General features: G+C 45.6%; 1 protein-coding gene across 3 annotated transcripts in view; it reads right to left on the reverse strand.

Annotated features, from left to right (window-relative positions):
- Positions 1–15,839, reverse strand: part of LRRK1 (leucine rich repeat kinase 1) — an 86,478-nt gene that overhangs the window by 14,668 nt on the left and 55,971 nt on the right. For all 3 annotated transcript variants that reach the window (XM_075207664.1, XM_075207663.1, XM_075207665.1), the window contains 7 exons: positions 13,707–13,878; positions 12,770–12,933; positions 11,475–11,614; positions 10,730–10,973; positions 3,919–4,085; positions 1,026–1,223; positions 143–423 (listed from right to left, as the gene is read on the reverse strand). In XM_075207664.1, the coding sequence (XP_075063765.1) occupies positions 143–423; positions 1,026–1,223; positions 3,919–4,085; positions 10,730–10,973; positions 11,475–11,614; positions 12,770–12,933; positions 13,707–13,878 (1,366 nt within the window). The remainder of the gene's footprint in view (positions 1–142; positions 424–1,025; positions 1,224–3,918; positions 4,086–10,729; positions 10,974–11,474; positions 11,615–12,769; positions 12,934–13,706; positions 13,879–15,839) is intronic.

A 15,839-nucleotide genomic window follows, 5' to 3' on the forward strand; every position in this document is an offset into this window, starting at 1 on the left:
AGCACTGAAAGTAGCTGGTTGTTGTTTTTAAACAGTAAAAAAAGAGCTCTACAATATACATGTAGTTTTTAGTTTTGTTTTTTAAACAAAAGTACACCATAGTGACTACTATAAATCACATCATGAACATGTTATTCCTAACCTTCTCATCATAGACGACCCGAGGCCGGATTTCAGGTGCTTGGTATCCTGGGGTGCCTTCTACACCTAAGGCTCCCTCATGGAAAGACAGACGGGAGATACCATAGTCTGAAAGTTTTATGTTCACAGCTTCATGGACATCCAGGGACCAGACCAGGATGTTGTCAGATTTCAGGTCACAGAATATAATGTTCTTCTTGTGCAGGTATGAAAGACCAGAGGCAATCTGATAGGACAGACGCTGCGTGAGCATGTGACCAAGAGGCATGAAAGAGGCGGACCCTGTAAGATAAGACATGATGGAGGTTATATTCACAAGACAGCAGTTGTGAATTTCACCACTAACCACAAACTAATTGCAAATAAAACCTTAAGCATTTTAGGGGCAACACGGTGACTTAGTGGTTAGCACTTCTGCCTCATAGCACTGGGGTCATGAGTTCAATTCACAACCATGGCTATATCTGTGTGGAGTTTGTATATTCTCCCTGTGTTTGCGTGGTTTCCTCCGGGTGCTCCGGTTTCTTCCCACACTCCAAAAACATACTGGTAGGTTAATTGGCTGCTATCAAATTGACCCTAGTCTGTCTTTCTCTGTCTGTGTGTTAGGGAATTTAGACTGTAAGCTCCAATGGGGCAGGGACTGATGTGAGTGAGTTCTCTGTACAGTGCTGCAGAATTAGTGGCGTTATATAAATTGATGATGATGATGATGCAGCATTTTATGTTCAGTTGTAAGTCTGTAAATACATATTTATACATTTCACAAAATGCTATACAATATAAGTACTTGTAATTTACTGCTGGTATATATGTATTTATTTGAACTGCATGTCTTAACTACAGGGATTGAACTCAGAGCAAAAGGCAAGTTAGAATGTCACCTTGGCTGTATCCTGTGAGAACAGTGTTGAGGCTGCCCAGTGGAGCCAGCTCCAAGGCAAAGCAGAGAGGATGAATGCTGATACCGATCAGAGAGACAATGCAGGGGTGCTGCAGAGAATGGAGCATGCTGGCCTCCTGGCGGAACTCTGAGAAGTTTCTCATGGCATCCATAGCCTGCAGGTGCTTGAACATTGTATCTGTAGGGAAAATAGAACATAAATAAAACAGGGACATACAAGGTAGACAAAATAAATGCAGACATGAAAACAAAGGGAATGGAGGGCCCGGCTCATTTGAGAGATTACATTCTAAGTGGAAGAGGGCACTGCTGAAAGAAGAGGAAGAAATGTGGTTCAGAGTGGAGATTAGGATAGTTGTGGGGGTGCATTAGTGTGAAACAGCGTCTAAAGATTTGAAAGCTGTGGGAAAGCCTGATTGGGCGTGGTAGGGAATTCCATAAGTGGGAAGCAGCACGGGAGAGAGGTGGTTACCAGAGACGAGACAAGGCGCAGGTCAGAGGCAGATATAAGAGGGCGGGAGGGACAGTATCTTATTATGATATTTGAGATGTATGAAGGGGTGGTGGTGATCAGGGCTTTGTAGGTAAGGGTGAGTAATATGAATTTGATTCTGAAGGACACAGGGAGCCAGCGAAGGAATTTGCAAAGTGGTGCAGCAGATGTGGAGCGGTGAGAGAGGAAGATGCTGTCTTGCAACAGCATTTAGGATGGATTGAAGTGTGGATATATGGATGTCAGGAATGCCAGATAACAGGAGGTTGCAATAGTCAAGACAGGAAATGAGAGAATGGATAAAAGCTAATGTAGCATGTCGAGTAGGAAAAGGGCGTATTCTGGCAATGTTTTTAAGGTGGAGTCGACAGGACTGGGAGAGAGTCTGGATGTGAGGAATAAAGAAGAGGGCGGAGTCAAGTGTGACAACAGGACAGCAGGCTTGGGAGAGTGAGGAAATTGTGGTGTTATTGACAGTGAGGGAGATTTGGGGGCAGTTGGTCACTCTGGCAGGAGGGAAGAAAATAAGCTCTGTTTTGGACATGTTGAGCTTTAGGTAGCTTTGGGACATCCATGTGGAGACAGCAGAAAGACAGGTGGTTACACAAGATAGTACAGAAGGAGAGAAGTCAAGGGAAGAGATATAGATTTGGGTGTCATCAGTGTAGTGGTGGTATTGAAGTGAATTAGTGCCCCAAGAGAAGAAGTGTACAATGAAAAAAGTAAAGGGCCAAGAACAGAACCTCTTGGGGCCCCAACAGATAGTGGGGGTGGAGGGGAGGATGTGTCAAAGACAGAAACACTAAAGGAGTGGTTTGATAGGTAGGAAGTGAACCAGGAAAGAACTGTGTCAGTGGCCAGTGAAGTGAAGGGTGTGTAGGAGAAGAGGGTGATCAACAGTATCAGAAGCAACAGAGAGGTCCAGGAGAATGATTATGGAGAAATGACCCTTAGACTTTGCAATAAGTAGATTATTGATCACTTTTGTGAGGGCAGTTTCAGTGGAATGTTGGGGGCAGAAGCCTGATAGCAGTCGAGTCTGTAGTGAGAGGGGAGAAAGTGAGACAGGCGTTTGCCTCCAAACTACTTGAGCGATTAGTGTACAAAGGGAAGGAGAAAAATAGGGCGGTGGTTGGAGAGAGATGCTGGATCGAAAGATTTCTTTAGAATTGGCGAGATGAATGCATGTTTAAAGGAGGATGGAAATGTTCCAGTGGAGAGAGACCGGTTGAAGAGGTGAGTTAGAGGAAGGCATGCAGTGGAAGAGAGGGAGCGGAAAAGTTGGGAGTGAATAGAGGCGAGTTTACATAATTCTTTATGTAAACTAGACTCTTAAAATATTGTACACCTGCTTAGAGGTAAAATCAGGTCAAAGTGAAAGTCAAGGGACCCATCTATTAATCTTTGGGGATTTCCTACTAAAGAACGCTCATTTTTTCCTAGACACACAAAACTGGGAATTTGCACCAGTGTGCCTAGATGGTCCGCTCATGGCGCATCAAGCTGCACACCTACTCTACTCAGAGAGATGCCTTCACAAACTAAAAGCGGACCTTGGTGTGTAGCGGGTTGGACACATCTGAAGAGGCGTGCTGCAAGCAGGTGCAAACATTAAGACATCTTACAACTTTTATGGGGGTAAATGTATCAAGCTGCGAGTTTCCGGCGGGTTTGAAAAGTAGAGATGTTGCCCATAGCAACCAATCAAATCCTAATTATCATTTATTTAGTATATTCTACGAAATGACAGCTAGAATCTGATTGGTTGCTACAGGCAACATCTCCACTTTTCAAACTCGCCAGAAGCTCTCAGTTTGATACTCTGCCTTACTTTTCTCATTGGACAGTGTAAATGTTTGTTCCTCCAAACGCAATCATCTTGCTCTGCAAAACCTATGCGTTATGGTGAAATCAAGTAGCAAAGCGCTACCAAAGAGAATCTTAAGCTTGACCTCAGCCAGACGATTGCCAAAAATTGTTACTAAGGGGTTATCAAGGCCAACTTCTCAGCCGTAAGAGTGGTCCCGCATCCTCGTTTAGCATAGACATGAGGCTATATAGAAGATTGAGTTTTGCAGAACTGTAAGGAACACACATCGTCACTTAATTTACATGTGAGTGAGGCAATGTGAGAAGAAACACAAACTTATTCTACATAGGACAAGTGATTATGCAATGGTGACATCAGTGCAAGTAAGGGGAATATGCAGGAACACAGTTGTTCTAAGAAATAACGGTAAGTAAGAGAGCCAATAAGAATAGCAGATGAGGATGTAAAATGTCAAAATAAATCATTCCTAGCACTACTAATTTCCAGACACCACCCAACTGCGTTAATAACTGAGTAAATGACGGGACAGCATAAGTGGTAACTATATACCTTTGGAGACCTCTGCAGAGGTCCGATACTTCTTAATCTGGAACATCTTCAAAGCCACCGGCTTGTGCTTGTACACGGCACGGTAAATAATGGTTCCACTTCCCCCTTGTCCCAGGATATTAGTGTTCTCTTCTGAGTATTCCAAGTCTTCAATGTCAAGGAACAGCCTGAAGTGGAGAGATCACAGAGATCCTTTTTCACAGTGAAAAGGCCTGGATTGCATAAAAATATAGACTATCCCATGCATTGCACTGGGGGACACAGGGACAGTAGTTATGGAGGACGGACACTAAGGAATTCATTGTTTTTTGTACTTTGAAGCAGCTAAGTGCATATTTTAATCATCAGCTAATGCAGTAATCTCATTTGACAAGGTCACTTAGGGGGGATGTTAGTCATGTATCTAGAATAAATAGAAATGCCATGCTTAATCTGTGCTAGGGAAAACAGGACAGCAAAAGCAGCGGTGTATAGTAGGGTCTTATTATCTGGCTGTCTAGTGCCATATTTGGGAATGATTAGGTCTTCAAACAGAAAAGTGTGAGGAGCTTTAAATCTGTGTGTGTTTCTCTGCACATCATTGGCCTGATTCATTAAGGAACATAGGCAAGAAATTTCTTACTCAAGTCTCCTGGACAAAACCACGTTAAAATGAAAAGGGGTGAAAAGAGGATTTATGTACTTACGTTAAATCCGTTTCTCTGATTCCGTCTGGGGGACACTGCTTACCATGGGTTGTGGAGGGGAGCTTGGGAGTTGGCACCTAACTAGTTAACTTTAGTACTGCTGACAAACCCCTCCCCTCTACAATCCCCCTGCCTCTTCCTGTCCAGTTAGTTTTAACAAGCCCAAGGATAAAAAGGGCAGTCACACAAGAGCACACAGAAGAAAAACAGAAGGGAGGGATCGCAGTGTCCCCCAGACGGAATCAGAGAAACGGATTTAACGTAAGTACATAAATCCTCTTTTCTCTTTCATCCGGTCTGGGGGGACACTGCTTACCATGGGGACGTTCTAAAGCAGCCCCCTAAGGGTGGGACTACTCCGAAAATCCCGCTCGTAAAGCACTACGAGCGAAATCTGCATCAGCTGATGCAAAAACATTAAACTGATAAAATTTTGTAAAGGTGTGGACAGAGGACCAGGTGGCTGCCCTGCAAAGCTGGTCTACAAAAGCTCCATTCCTTGCTGCCCACGAGGCCCCTACCGATCTGGTGGAATGGGCCGTAAGTCTCTCCGGCACAGGGCGGTTAGCCTTTATATAAGCTTGCCTGATGGTAGACGTAATCCATCTAGCGATGGATTGTTTTGAGGCTGGCCAGCCACTCTTATTAGCGTCATAAAGGACAAACAGAGAGTCAGTCCGTCTAATCTGGGAAGTTCTTTTAACATAAATGCGGAGAGCCCTAACCACATCTAACTTTTCCATCGATTGCTGATCCGCATGAGAAGTAGATGAGAAAACCGGAACTACTATTTCCTGGTTTAAATGAAAAGCCGAAACTACCTTTGAAACAAAAGAAGGAAGGGTTCTTAACACCGCTCTGTCCTCGTGGAAAACCAAATAAGGTTCCCGACAGGACAGGGCTCCCAATTCAAAAACTCTACGAGCAGAAGCAATAGCCAGAAGAAAGAGGACCTTCCAGGTCAACCACTTTAAATCTGCCCTGCTCAATGGCTCGAAGGGAGGCCCCTTGAGCATGTCCAGAACCAAGTTGAGATCCCATGGAGCTGTAGGAGGGACATAAGGAGGCTGTATATGCAGAACTCCCTGGAAAAAAGTCCTAATATCTGGCAAATCAGCTAATTTCGTATGAAAAAATACTGAAAGAGCTGAAACCTGAACCTTTAGGGAGCCTAATCTAAGGCCTGCTTCTAGGCCATCCTGAAGGAAAGCTAACAAGCGAGGGAGACGAAAGAAGGACGAGTGGCATGTCCTATTTTCGCACCAGCTAATGTAGGCCTTCCAAATCCGGTGATAGATGAGAGATGAAACTGGTTTCCTAGCTCGCATCATTGTTTGTATTACACTGGAAGAAAAACCTCTAGCCCTCCAGAGGCTGGCTTCAACAGCCATGCCGTTAAATGGAGCGGAGGTAAATTCTGGTGATGGAATGGACCCTGAAGAAGGTCGTCTCGATACGGAAGGCGGAATCCCAGACCTTCCGCCATAGATATTATTTCTGCGAGCCACACACGCCGTGGCCAGAAGGGAGCTACTAGAATTACTGGCAGAGAGCCCTGCCGTACTCGTCTGAGGACACGAGGAAGCATGGGGATTGGAGGAAACAGGTAACCCATCCTGAATTCCCATGAAATCGTCATGACGTCCACTGCTACTGCTAAGGGATCTCTTACCCTTGCGCAGAACCTGTGAACCCTTCTGTTGTGTCTGGAGGCCATGAAGTCTATGTCTGGAAGACCCCACCTGTGAACCAGAGATTGGAAGACTTCCGGGTGTAGTGACCACTCCCCCGGCATCATTTGGTTTCGACTTAGATAGTCCGCCTCCCAGTTTTCTATTCCTGGAATGAAAACTGCTGATATTGCCGGAACATATAGCTCTGCCCAAACCAATATTTGGGCTGCGATATCCATCGTCGCTGCGCTCCTGGTTCCTCCTTGTCTGTTGACATATGCCACGGCCGTGGCATTGTCGGACTGGATTCTGACCGGGTGGCCCTGAAGAAGGGACTGTGCTCCCCGGAGGGCCAAAAGAATGGCCTTCAATTTCAATACATTTATTGGGAGAGCAGACTCCTGAACCGACCACCGTCCCTGGAGCCGGAGGTGCAGGATTACCGCCCCCCAACCTTTCAAGCTGGCATCCGTCGTGGCTATAATCCACGACCATGGTGCGAAGGATCTGCCCACATTCAAGTGATCCTGGCACAGCCACCACTGAAGAGATATTCTCGCCCTCTGAGATAGAGAGATCTTCTGAAGTTCCAGGTGTAGGTGTGATCCTGACCACTTCGACAATAGGTCCCACTGGAAACATCGAGAATGGGCTCGACCGAAGGAAATGGTCTCGAAGGAGGCCACCATCTTTCCGAGTAGCCTCATGCACAAGTGCATTGAGGGTTTGGGGGAAGACAGAACCTGAGTAGTTACCTTTTGAATAGAGGTGACCTTTTCTACTGGGAGAAATATCTTTTGCTTGCTGGTGTCCATAATGAGTCCCAGGAACACCATGCGCTGACACGGAACAAACTGGGATTTGCCTGGGTGAGGGATAGGTGATAGCCTAGGCAACTCTCTGTGGAAGCCTTGATGAGTAGGTCGTCCAAATAAGGAACGACCTGAACACCCTGCAGGTGAAGACATGCTGCCATTACAGACATAATCGTTGTGAAAACCCTTGGCGCTGTTGAGAGGCCAAAAGGGGAGGGCCCGAAACTGATAGTGAACTGATCCCACCGAAAATCTGAGAAGGGACTGATGGTGGATCCAAATGGGAATGTGGAGATATGCGTCCTTTATATCTATGGACGCTATGAACTGATCTTTCTCTAGGCCGTTTATTACTGACCGTAGAGATTCCATCAGAAATTTGTCCACCCTTAAGTGAACATTGAGGCCCTTTAGGTTTAGGATGGGACGAAAGGAGCCATCCGGCTTCGAGACTAGGAACAGGTTGGAATAAAAACCTCTTCCTTTCTGGCAATCTGGAACCCTGCAGATGACCTTCTGAAACAGAAGAGAAGCTACACAATTCTGTATAGCCTGTCTTCTTAATGGATCTCGGGGAAGGGGGGTCTGGAAGTAACGGCGTGGAGCTGGGCCCAAAAGGTCTTTCTTGTACCCTTCTGAAATAATCCCCCGAATCCAAGAATCTTGGGAAGACGCTGCCCACTGTTCGTAAAACAGAGACAGACGTCCCCCCACTGGCGCCCCCTGCAATACAGGGTGGACGTCAGGACGCAGGCTTCTCCTGGATCTTAGGGGCCTGGCGCTTAGATGCAAACGAGGACCTCCCCCTGGTAAAGGAGCCTCGGGAATTGGATTGCCTGCCTCTAAAGGACTGTCCCGTATGGGAAGAGGCCCCACGAAAGGGCTGACGAAAAGAGCTGCCCCTCGGGGCGAGGCTCCTGTTAGCATATACTGGCAAGGAAGTGCTTTTGCCCCCCGTTGCCTGAGAAATAAGGGTATCTAATTCCGGGCCGAACAAACCTGCTGCCGAAAAAGGAATAGTTTCAACGGACCTTTTTGATTCCGCATCACCTTCCCAGGATTTCAGCCAAAGCGTCCTCCTTGCTGAAATGGAAGCCGCCTGAATGGAAGAGGAAACCGCCGCTGAGTTCTAGGCCGCCTCATAAAGATACCCCGAAGCCTCCTTTAAATGCAAGGCTAGGGGAAGAAATTCGGAGTCCTGTAAGGCCTCTGCCAGCTGGTCTGCCCATGCCTCCATGGCTCTAGCCACCCAGGCTGAGGCAAATGTGGATCTGAAGGCAGAACCCGCAGCCGCAAATATGGATTTGAGCTGGGATTCAACCTTGCAGTCATTGGCGTCCGGAAGGGACGCTGAACCAGGGGCTGGAAGTAAAGTATGTTTTGCCAAGTGAGCAATAGGGATATACACCTTGGGAATACTCTCCCAGCGAACCACTTCTTCTTCCTGTAAGGGATACAGGGAGGAGAACCTCTTGGGAATAGAAAATCTTTTATCAGAGTGTTTCCATGCCCCTTCAGCAATATCTCTAAGTTCTGCGGAAGGGGGAAAACGGCTGGCCTTCCTCTTGGCCTTTTTAAAGAGACTTCTGTCTCTGGGAGTAATATCTTCCGGCTCTGGGAGATCCAACGCCTGTCTGACCGCTAAAACCAAATCGTTAACAAATTGGCCTTTAGAAATTTCTCCCTGCTCTGAGGAATGACCTTGGTCAGTATCCGAATAAATTTCCCCTTCTTCCTCAGACTCCTCCTCAGAGTCTGAGAGGACCAAGAGGGGATTAACAGATCTAGGTCTCTTTCTTTTAGCAGGCAGGGTGTTAGAGGAGTCAAGCAACTGGTTAAGCTTGTCCAAACCTCTTATAAAAGCTGTAGACCATGCCGGTTCAGTAGCAACCGGGGCTGGGTCAGTCTGTAATGATGAAGGTCCCGGCAAACTCAAAGCACTAGAACCTGAGGAAGGCGGGAGGTCTGACTGCGTATTAGCATTACTAGCCACAGAAGTCGCCACAGTAGTAAGCAACTGGTTAGATTGAAACACCATCTGAGCTAAAGAGCTAACCGACTGTGTCAGGGAGGAAACCCAGGCCAGTTCCACCGACGGTGGGACTGAAACCTGCTGGGTCTGTGCAGTGGAAGCCTCTGCTTCGCATGCCGTGCAGAGCGCCAACGGGTCCCTCTGAGCACACGGTAATTTTAAATCACATTTAGAACATGTGAAATATTTTGCCATAGGGCCCTTTCCCTTATCTGTCATATTTATAAAGGTAGGCACACCAAGCACACAGACTAAATAAGAATCTAGCTGAATATACAGATAGATAGCAGAGAGAGAGAGAGAGAGAGAGAGAGAGAGAGAGAGAGAGAGAGAGAGAGAGAGAGTAAAGTATGTAATGAACAGAGAAAATACCAAGTAATCAACTGATATATTTTTAAAAGTTGTACTTGAAAATTGTAAACACCATAAATATCTATGGCTAGTAGGAGGCTATAGTGTAAACCTGCTAGCCCAGTATTACAACATCGGATATGTGTGTAATTTAAGGTGATACTTAGCCCAAGGGCCAAAAAGGGGAGAAGTCCGACAGCAGTCATGTGCTTTCTCCTCAGCTCTGTTCTTCTTTCCGGGCTTCTGCTGGCGCCAGAAGACTTGGGAAAGACCATCTCTCTCTCTCTGTAGGGAGGGGGGAACTCTATGTTTTAGCTCCCCCTCCTTCCGTTTTGCCGATCTTAGCAAATATAATTTTCCAAAAAAAAACAAAAAACTTGCTTTAAAACGTGGCAGAGTAGTGGAGACCTCTAGGACAGAGGTCTCCGCAGCGGGGAAGATATCCGACGCCCCCCTCCTATGTATGAGGGGGGAATCTTGGTATAGCCCCCTCTCCTTCAGCGCTGCTGCCGAAATCCAAGATGGCCGCCGGCGTTTACACTATCCGATAACCGGCGCTCTATGCCTGTAATGGCAGCGCCGGTTATCGGGGAGGCTGGAGGAGTGCAACGGTCCTTGAGACCGCTTGTCACTCCTTTCAATCAAGCACCCTCTTCCTATATTTTCAGTCCCTGTCAGTGAGAGCCGCTGGCTCTCAGCTGACAGGGGAATGCCAAGCTGCCAAGCTGTGAGTGTGTTCTCTACAGTAGAACACACTCCAGCACTGCCACCTGTATAAAAAGTAAAAAATAAAAGAAAAAAATAAAATTTCTTAAATTTACCCTAAGTACTAAAAAATGCTGCCCAAACTCCAGGGCACCTAAAAAAAACTGGACAGGAAGAGGCAGGGGGATTGTAGAGGGGAGGGGTTTGTCAGCAGTACTAAAGTTAACTAGTTAGGTGCCAACTCCCAAGCTCCCTTCCACAACCCATGGTAAGCAGTGTCCCCCAGACCGGGTGAAAGAGAAAACTAGTTTTCTACTTTGCACATAAGTTAAATACTAGCTGTTTTTTTCATGTAGCACACAAATACTTGATAGCTAATTGGTACACTGAAATTTAAAGTTGACATTTGTGTGCTACATGAAAAAAAAACAGACAAATATATATATTTATTATTCATCCATTTCATTCAGAAGCAAGCCATACATGACTATCTTACATGCATTGTATACATTGTAGAATGAATGATTACAATAAACTGCATGGCCTTACCTGGATGGGAAGTCGGTCATAAAAATCTCAGGGACCAATTCCTGCAGGGACACAGACACTTCCGGGTGATTGGGACACTCCAAATAGTCCTTGTCCACAGCAGCCAGGACACAATCCTCCATGTTGAAATAATGAGGTTCCTTCTCTAGCGCCTCCTGCTGGTCATGTAAGACAGCTGCACAGGAGTTGCAAGTAACATATTGTTCCATCAAAAGCGTGCCATCACTCTCTGTGGCTGTTAGACCTACAAAGTGCAAGGTGGGATTAGTAGACATGTCACATGACAAGTCACATGATAAGTCACGTCATTGCAGCATTCTAAAGATACAACTTCCTTTAAATAAAAGAGGACAACATAATTTCTAGGTGCTTCACAAGATAGGACACTTCATACTTTCCATTTTCACAGACACTCCTTAATTAAGCCATTAACAGGAAGCGGTCATCAAGTAATGCCAAATCGTCAAAGAGAGACACCAAAGTCCATAGTAATTTGGGAGTAAGTTGGGAGTATGAGCTTTGTTACATAAAATATCTGAAGTTCATAAAATAATATTTCTGCAGGAGTATACTCTGATCTCGACCCTGTTTAGTAGGAGCAGCCTGCACTTTCTACTATCTAACACTCAGTCTGTGGCTTCTAGCCTGTCTCCATTCCACTCCTCATCATTTATACATACTATACTCTTCTATACACACACGAGTATATTCAAGGTCATCTTTTATTCTACATCATTCAAATTACCAGGAAACCACTGATCAATCAGGGAGTTCACGTGGTCTGTAATAAACGCCATAGCAGAGAAATCTCTCACTTCCGACTGACAAATAATCTTTATTCCTCCGCTCTTCTTCTGCTTCCAGTTCACATCAGATGACTCCACACTAGAGAGCAGCGATAGGGGTATTTAAATTAAGTTATCATTGCCTTTAAAATAGACTAAAATAGTTCCAAAATTTTAAGGGGCATATTCAATTCTTTTTTTTCCGCGCTGCGGAAAAACTATTACCGTTAATAGGTAATAGATAGCTGGATTTCAGTTCGCGGCTCAGGGAGCTGCGAGCTGAAATCCAGCGAGTAAATTACCGTATTAACGTTTTTTCCGCGCACGATTACCGTAATAACTGTAATCGTGCGCGGACCGCAAGATTTTCGGCGTTTCTGCCGAGAATTGAATATGCCCCTGAAGGTCTTAAAAAAAAAAAAGTGCTGTATTATGTTAACAATTCATTCCAAGCTTACATTTTTATGTGTTCACTTTTTATCTCTTTGCATACAAAGAGGAGACACATTCAGGGGACATCATAGTAAAAGCAAACACAAAGGTAACACAAAAGTGCTGTTTTATATAGGGAAAATAAGTCCATTTTAAAAGGGGAGATTCAATTTGGCACGAGAGGTCTCCTTATGTCCACAGAGACACCTCACACTGATGTTATGGTTGGAATCTCCAGTCATTTTGCCTTGCACGAAAAATGAGCGGACATTCTTACCGTTCGTAATTGCCGGCAATGTGCGCAGCCGGACATTGCGGTGAAGTCCGCACACCACATCACCGGCAATTGAACCTGCCCCTTAGATTGAGGTCTTTAACAACCACAAGACTACAACTTAATATACTGGGAATATTTCCTGGTTTAAACATTTATCCATATTACATGAACCCCCCCTCCCCCCAAAAAAAACCAAGCAATTGTATTTGGGTTACGACAGTTGTAATTCGACAACTCTATGTTCTTGGAAACAAAAAACGATGTTTTAATGATTTTTGATCAAAATGTTGACGAGGCTCCTGCTACAATCAGAATGAAAAGTGTTGGGTTGAATTCTAATTGAAATTTTTGCAATAGCAAATTAAAATAAAATTTTCTGTAGCAAAAATAAATATTGTCGGCTGTTTGTTAACTACAGTTACAAATGTTCTCAGCTAGGTCAAGGAAAACCAGATTATGTCCTATTTCTGAACTATGAATACATTTAGTGTATTTTCTTATATTATGTGTAAGTAAGCCTTCACTGTAGTGCTTGTTTGCTTATACCTTAGGTAGCCACCCTCAAAGGTAACCAGTAACCCCTCCTGCCAATAGATAGTTTGGTTCCTTTTGACCCGGAAGGTGCTGCAGCGGTTGCGTTGGTTGCCGGTGAAGCTGTACACCGCAGACTTCCTATTCCGCGGCTTGGTGTTCTTCTTGTTCTCAAACAGCTGGTAAAGAGAAGGGTGCAGTCATCACTTCAATCGCCATCTACATAATCCTTCTATTAAATATCTCATGAAGCAGATGACTATGTGCACTACATTGATAGACATCCAAATATTTTCTATCGTATTACCAGTTTGTGGCTAGGACTATGTTTCACATTTTCCACAATGCGCTGGCAACTGCTTACTCTATGGTCAGCTCAGAGAGATGGAGAGCTGATCATAGGCAAACCGAGGGGGAAGGGGGGGGGGGGGGGGGGGGGGGTTCCCAGTGCCTGGAAACCCCCTCCAAGCCTCAGGTACTGCATAATTGAGGTGGCTGAACCCTGCCCCCGCTTCACACGGCTCTGCTTGAAAAGGTGGAGTGAAAAGAAGTGAAAAGAGGTGCGTACACTTAACAGTAGTGCATGCAGCATTGCCCATGTATATTATAGGGATAGGAAGAGTTGGAGAGCAACCAAGCACTGTCTAATATATAGCCACGCCCTCGTGCATGCTGGCCACGCCCACTGGTGGCGTGGTGTGGAAACCCTTCCTCTACAAATCCTGTGTTTGCCACTGCTGATGGTACACAACTGAATGTGGGTGCATGTTGCCAATAGGACTGCAATATATGGGGGAAAGTTTCCCTAAACAATACCTGCTCCATGTAGTCTCACCTGCTGGCACTGTTCTGCACACTGAGTTACAAGATTATTAAAATTGTGTTACTAGCAGTAAAATGCAGCTATAGTTCTCACCAAGATGTGTTATACAGTCTATGTTCACGCCCTCACCTGAAGATCCATCTCGGACAGACTTATTAACATGCGCGCTATGAACCTCTGCCAGAATCCTACAGGGACAAAGCTCATCTTAAACACCCTTTGGACGGTGTTGCCAGTGGACTGCCGCAAGGAGAAGAGATCCAGACCCGGTTTGGTAGGCAGGAGGTGAGGTAAGAGGTAGCTGCAAGGAAGAGTACCAAACACATATAATTATAATATCATGTATAATTAAAATAAGTATTAATTAATAATAGTGTGTGTACATGTATACATACATTATCATATATATTATTCTGAGGATTCCCACGGCCCATGTTTATAAGTAGGTACAGGCTTGGTAAGCCTCCTAAACCGTGTGAAGGAGAGACCATCTATACCACCTCCAGTCAGAACCATTTATACTTAGGGGTATATTTACTAAACTGCGGGTTTGAAAAAAGAGGATTTATATACTCACGTTAAATCCGTTTCTCTGATTCCGTCTGGGGGACACTGCTTACCATGGGTTGTGGAGGGGAGCACGGGGAGTTGGCACCTAGCTAGTTAAACTTTAGCACTGCTGACAGACCCCTCCCCTCTACAATCCCCCCGCCTCTTCCTCCTCATTTAATTTAAAAAGCCCCAAGGAGATAGGTCAATCAAACAAGAGGATACAGAGGAAAGGCAGAAGGGAGGGATCGCAGTGTCCCCCAGACGGAATCAGAGAAACGGATTTAACGTGAGTATATAAATCCTCTTTTCTCTTTCATCCAGTCTGGGGGACACTGCTTACCATGGGGACGTTCTAAAGCAGCCCCCTAGGGGTGGGACCGCTCTGAAAGCCCCGCTCGTAGAGCACTAAGAGCGCAGTTTGCATCCGCGGAAGCGAATACATTAAACTGATAGAATTTGGTAAATGTGGGGACAGAAGACCAGGTGGCGGCTCTGCAAAGATGGTCAGCAGAAGCCCCATTTCTTGCTGCCCATGACGCCCCTACCGATCTGGTGGAATGGGCCGTAAGTCTCTCCGGCACAGGACGGTTAGCCCTTATGTAAGCCTGCTTAATGGTTGCCGTAATCCATCTTGCAATCGACTGTTTTGAGGCTGGCTTTTGTTAGAATCATATAGGACAAACAGGGAATCGGTTCGTCTAATTTGAGATGTTCTTTTGACATAAATCCGGAGAGCCCTAACCACATCTAACTTTTCCATAGACTGCAGACCAGACTGAGAAGTAGATGAGAAAACCGGAACTACAATTTCCTGGTTTAAATGGAAGGATGACACCACCTTTGGAATAAAGGACGGAATCATTCTCAAAACCACTCTGTCTTCATAAAAAAACAGATATGGTTCCCGGCAAGACAGAGCTCCCAATTCCGACACCCTGCGTGCCGCTGCAATATCCAAAAGAAAAACAACCTTCCAGGTCAAACACCTAAAATCTGCCTCAAGTAAAGGCTCAAAGGGAGGCCTTTTAAGCATATCCAGTACCAGGTTAAGATCCCATGGTGCTGTAGGCGGAACATAGGGAGGTTGAATATGTAAGACCCCTTGAAGAAAAGTCCCGATGTCCGGCAAATCGGCTAATTTCATTTGAAAAAAAGACTGAAAGTGCCGATACCTGAACTTTTAGGGAACCTAAACGAAGCCCTGCTTCCAGCCCATCCTGAAGAAAAGCCAATAAGCGAGGGAGACGAAAGGAGGATGTGTGACATGTTCTATTTTCACACCATCTGATATAAGCCTTCCAGATTCGATGATCGATACGAGCCGAAACTGGCTTTCGAGCCCGCATCATAGTGTTCACTACACTGGAGGAAAAACCCCTAGCCCTCCAGAGCCTGGCTTCAACAGCCATGCCGTTGAACTGAGCTGAGGTAAATTCTGGTGATGAAAAGGACCTTGTAGAAGAAGATCGTCTCGTGCCGGAAGACGATATCCTTGGCCCACCGCCATGGATATTATGCATACCACACTCGACGCGGCCATGAGGGAGCTATTAGAATCACTGGCGGGCCGCCCTGCCTCACTTGTCTGAGTACTCTGGGAAGCATGGGAATCGGGGGAAATAGATAACCCAACCTGAATTCCCATGACATGGACATCACGTCCACTGCTATTGCTAAGGGATCTCTTGCCCTTGCGCAAAACCTGTGAAC

Source organism: Mixophyes fleayi, chromosome 4, assembly GCF_038048845.1.
Source record: "Mixophyes fleayi isolate aMixFle1 chromosome 4, aMixFle1.hap1, whole genome shotgun sequence".
Classification (NCBI taxonomy): Eukaryota; Metazoa; Chordata; class Amphibia; order Anura; family Limnodynastidae; genus Mixophyes; species Mixophyes fleayi.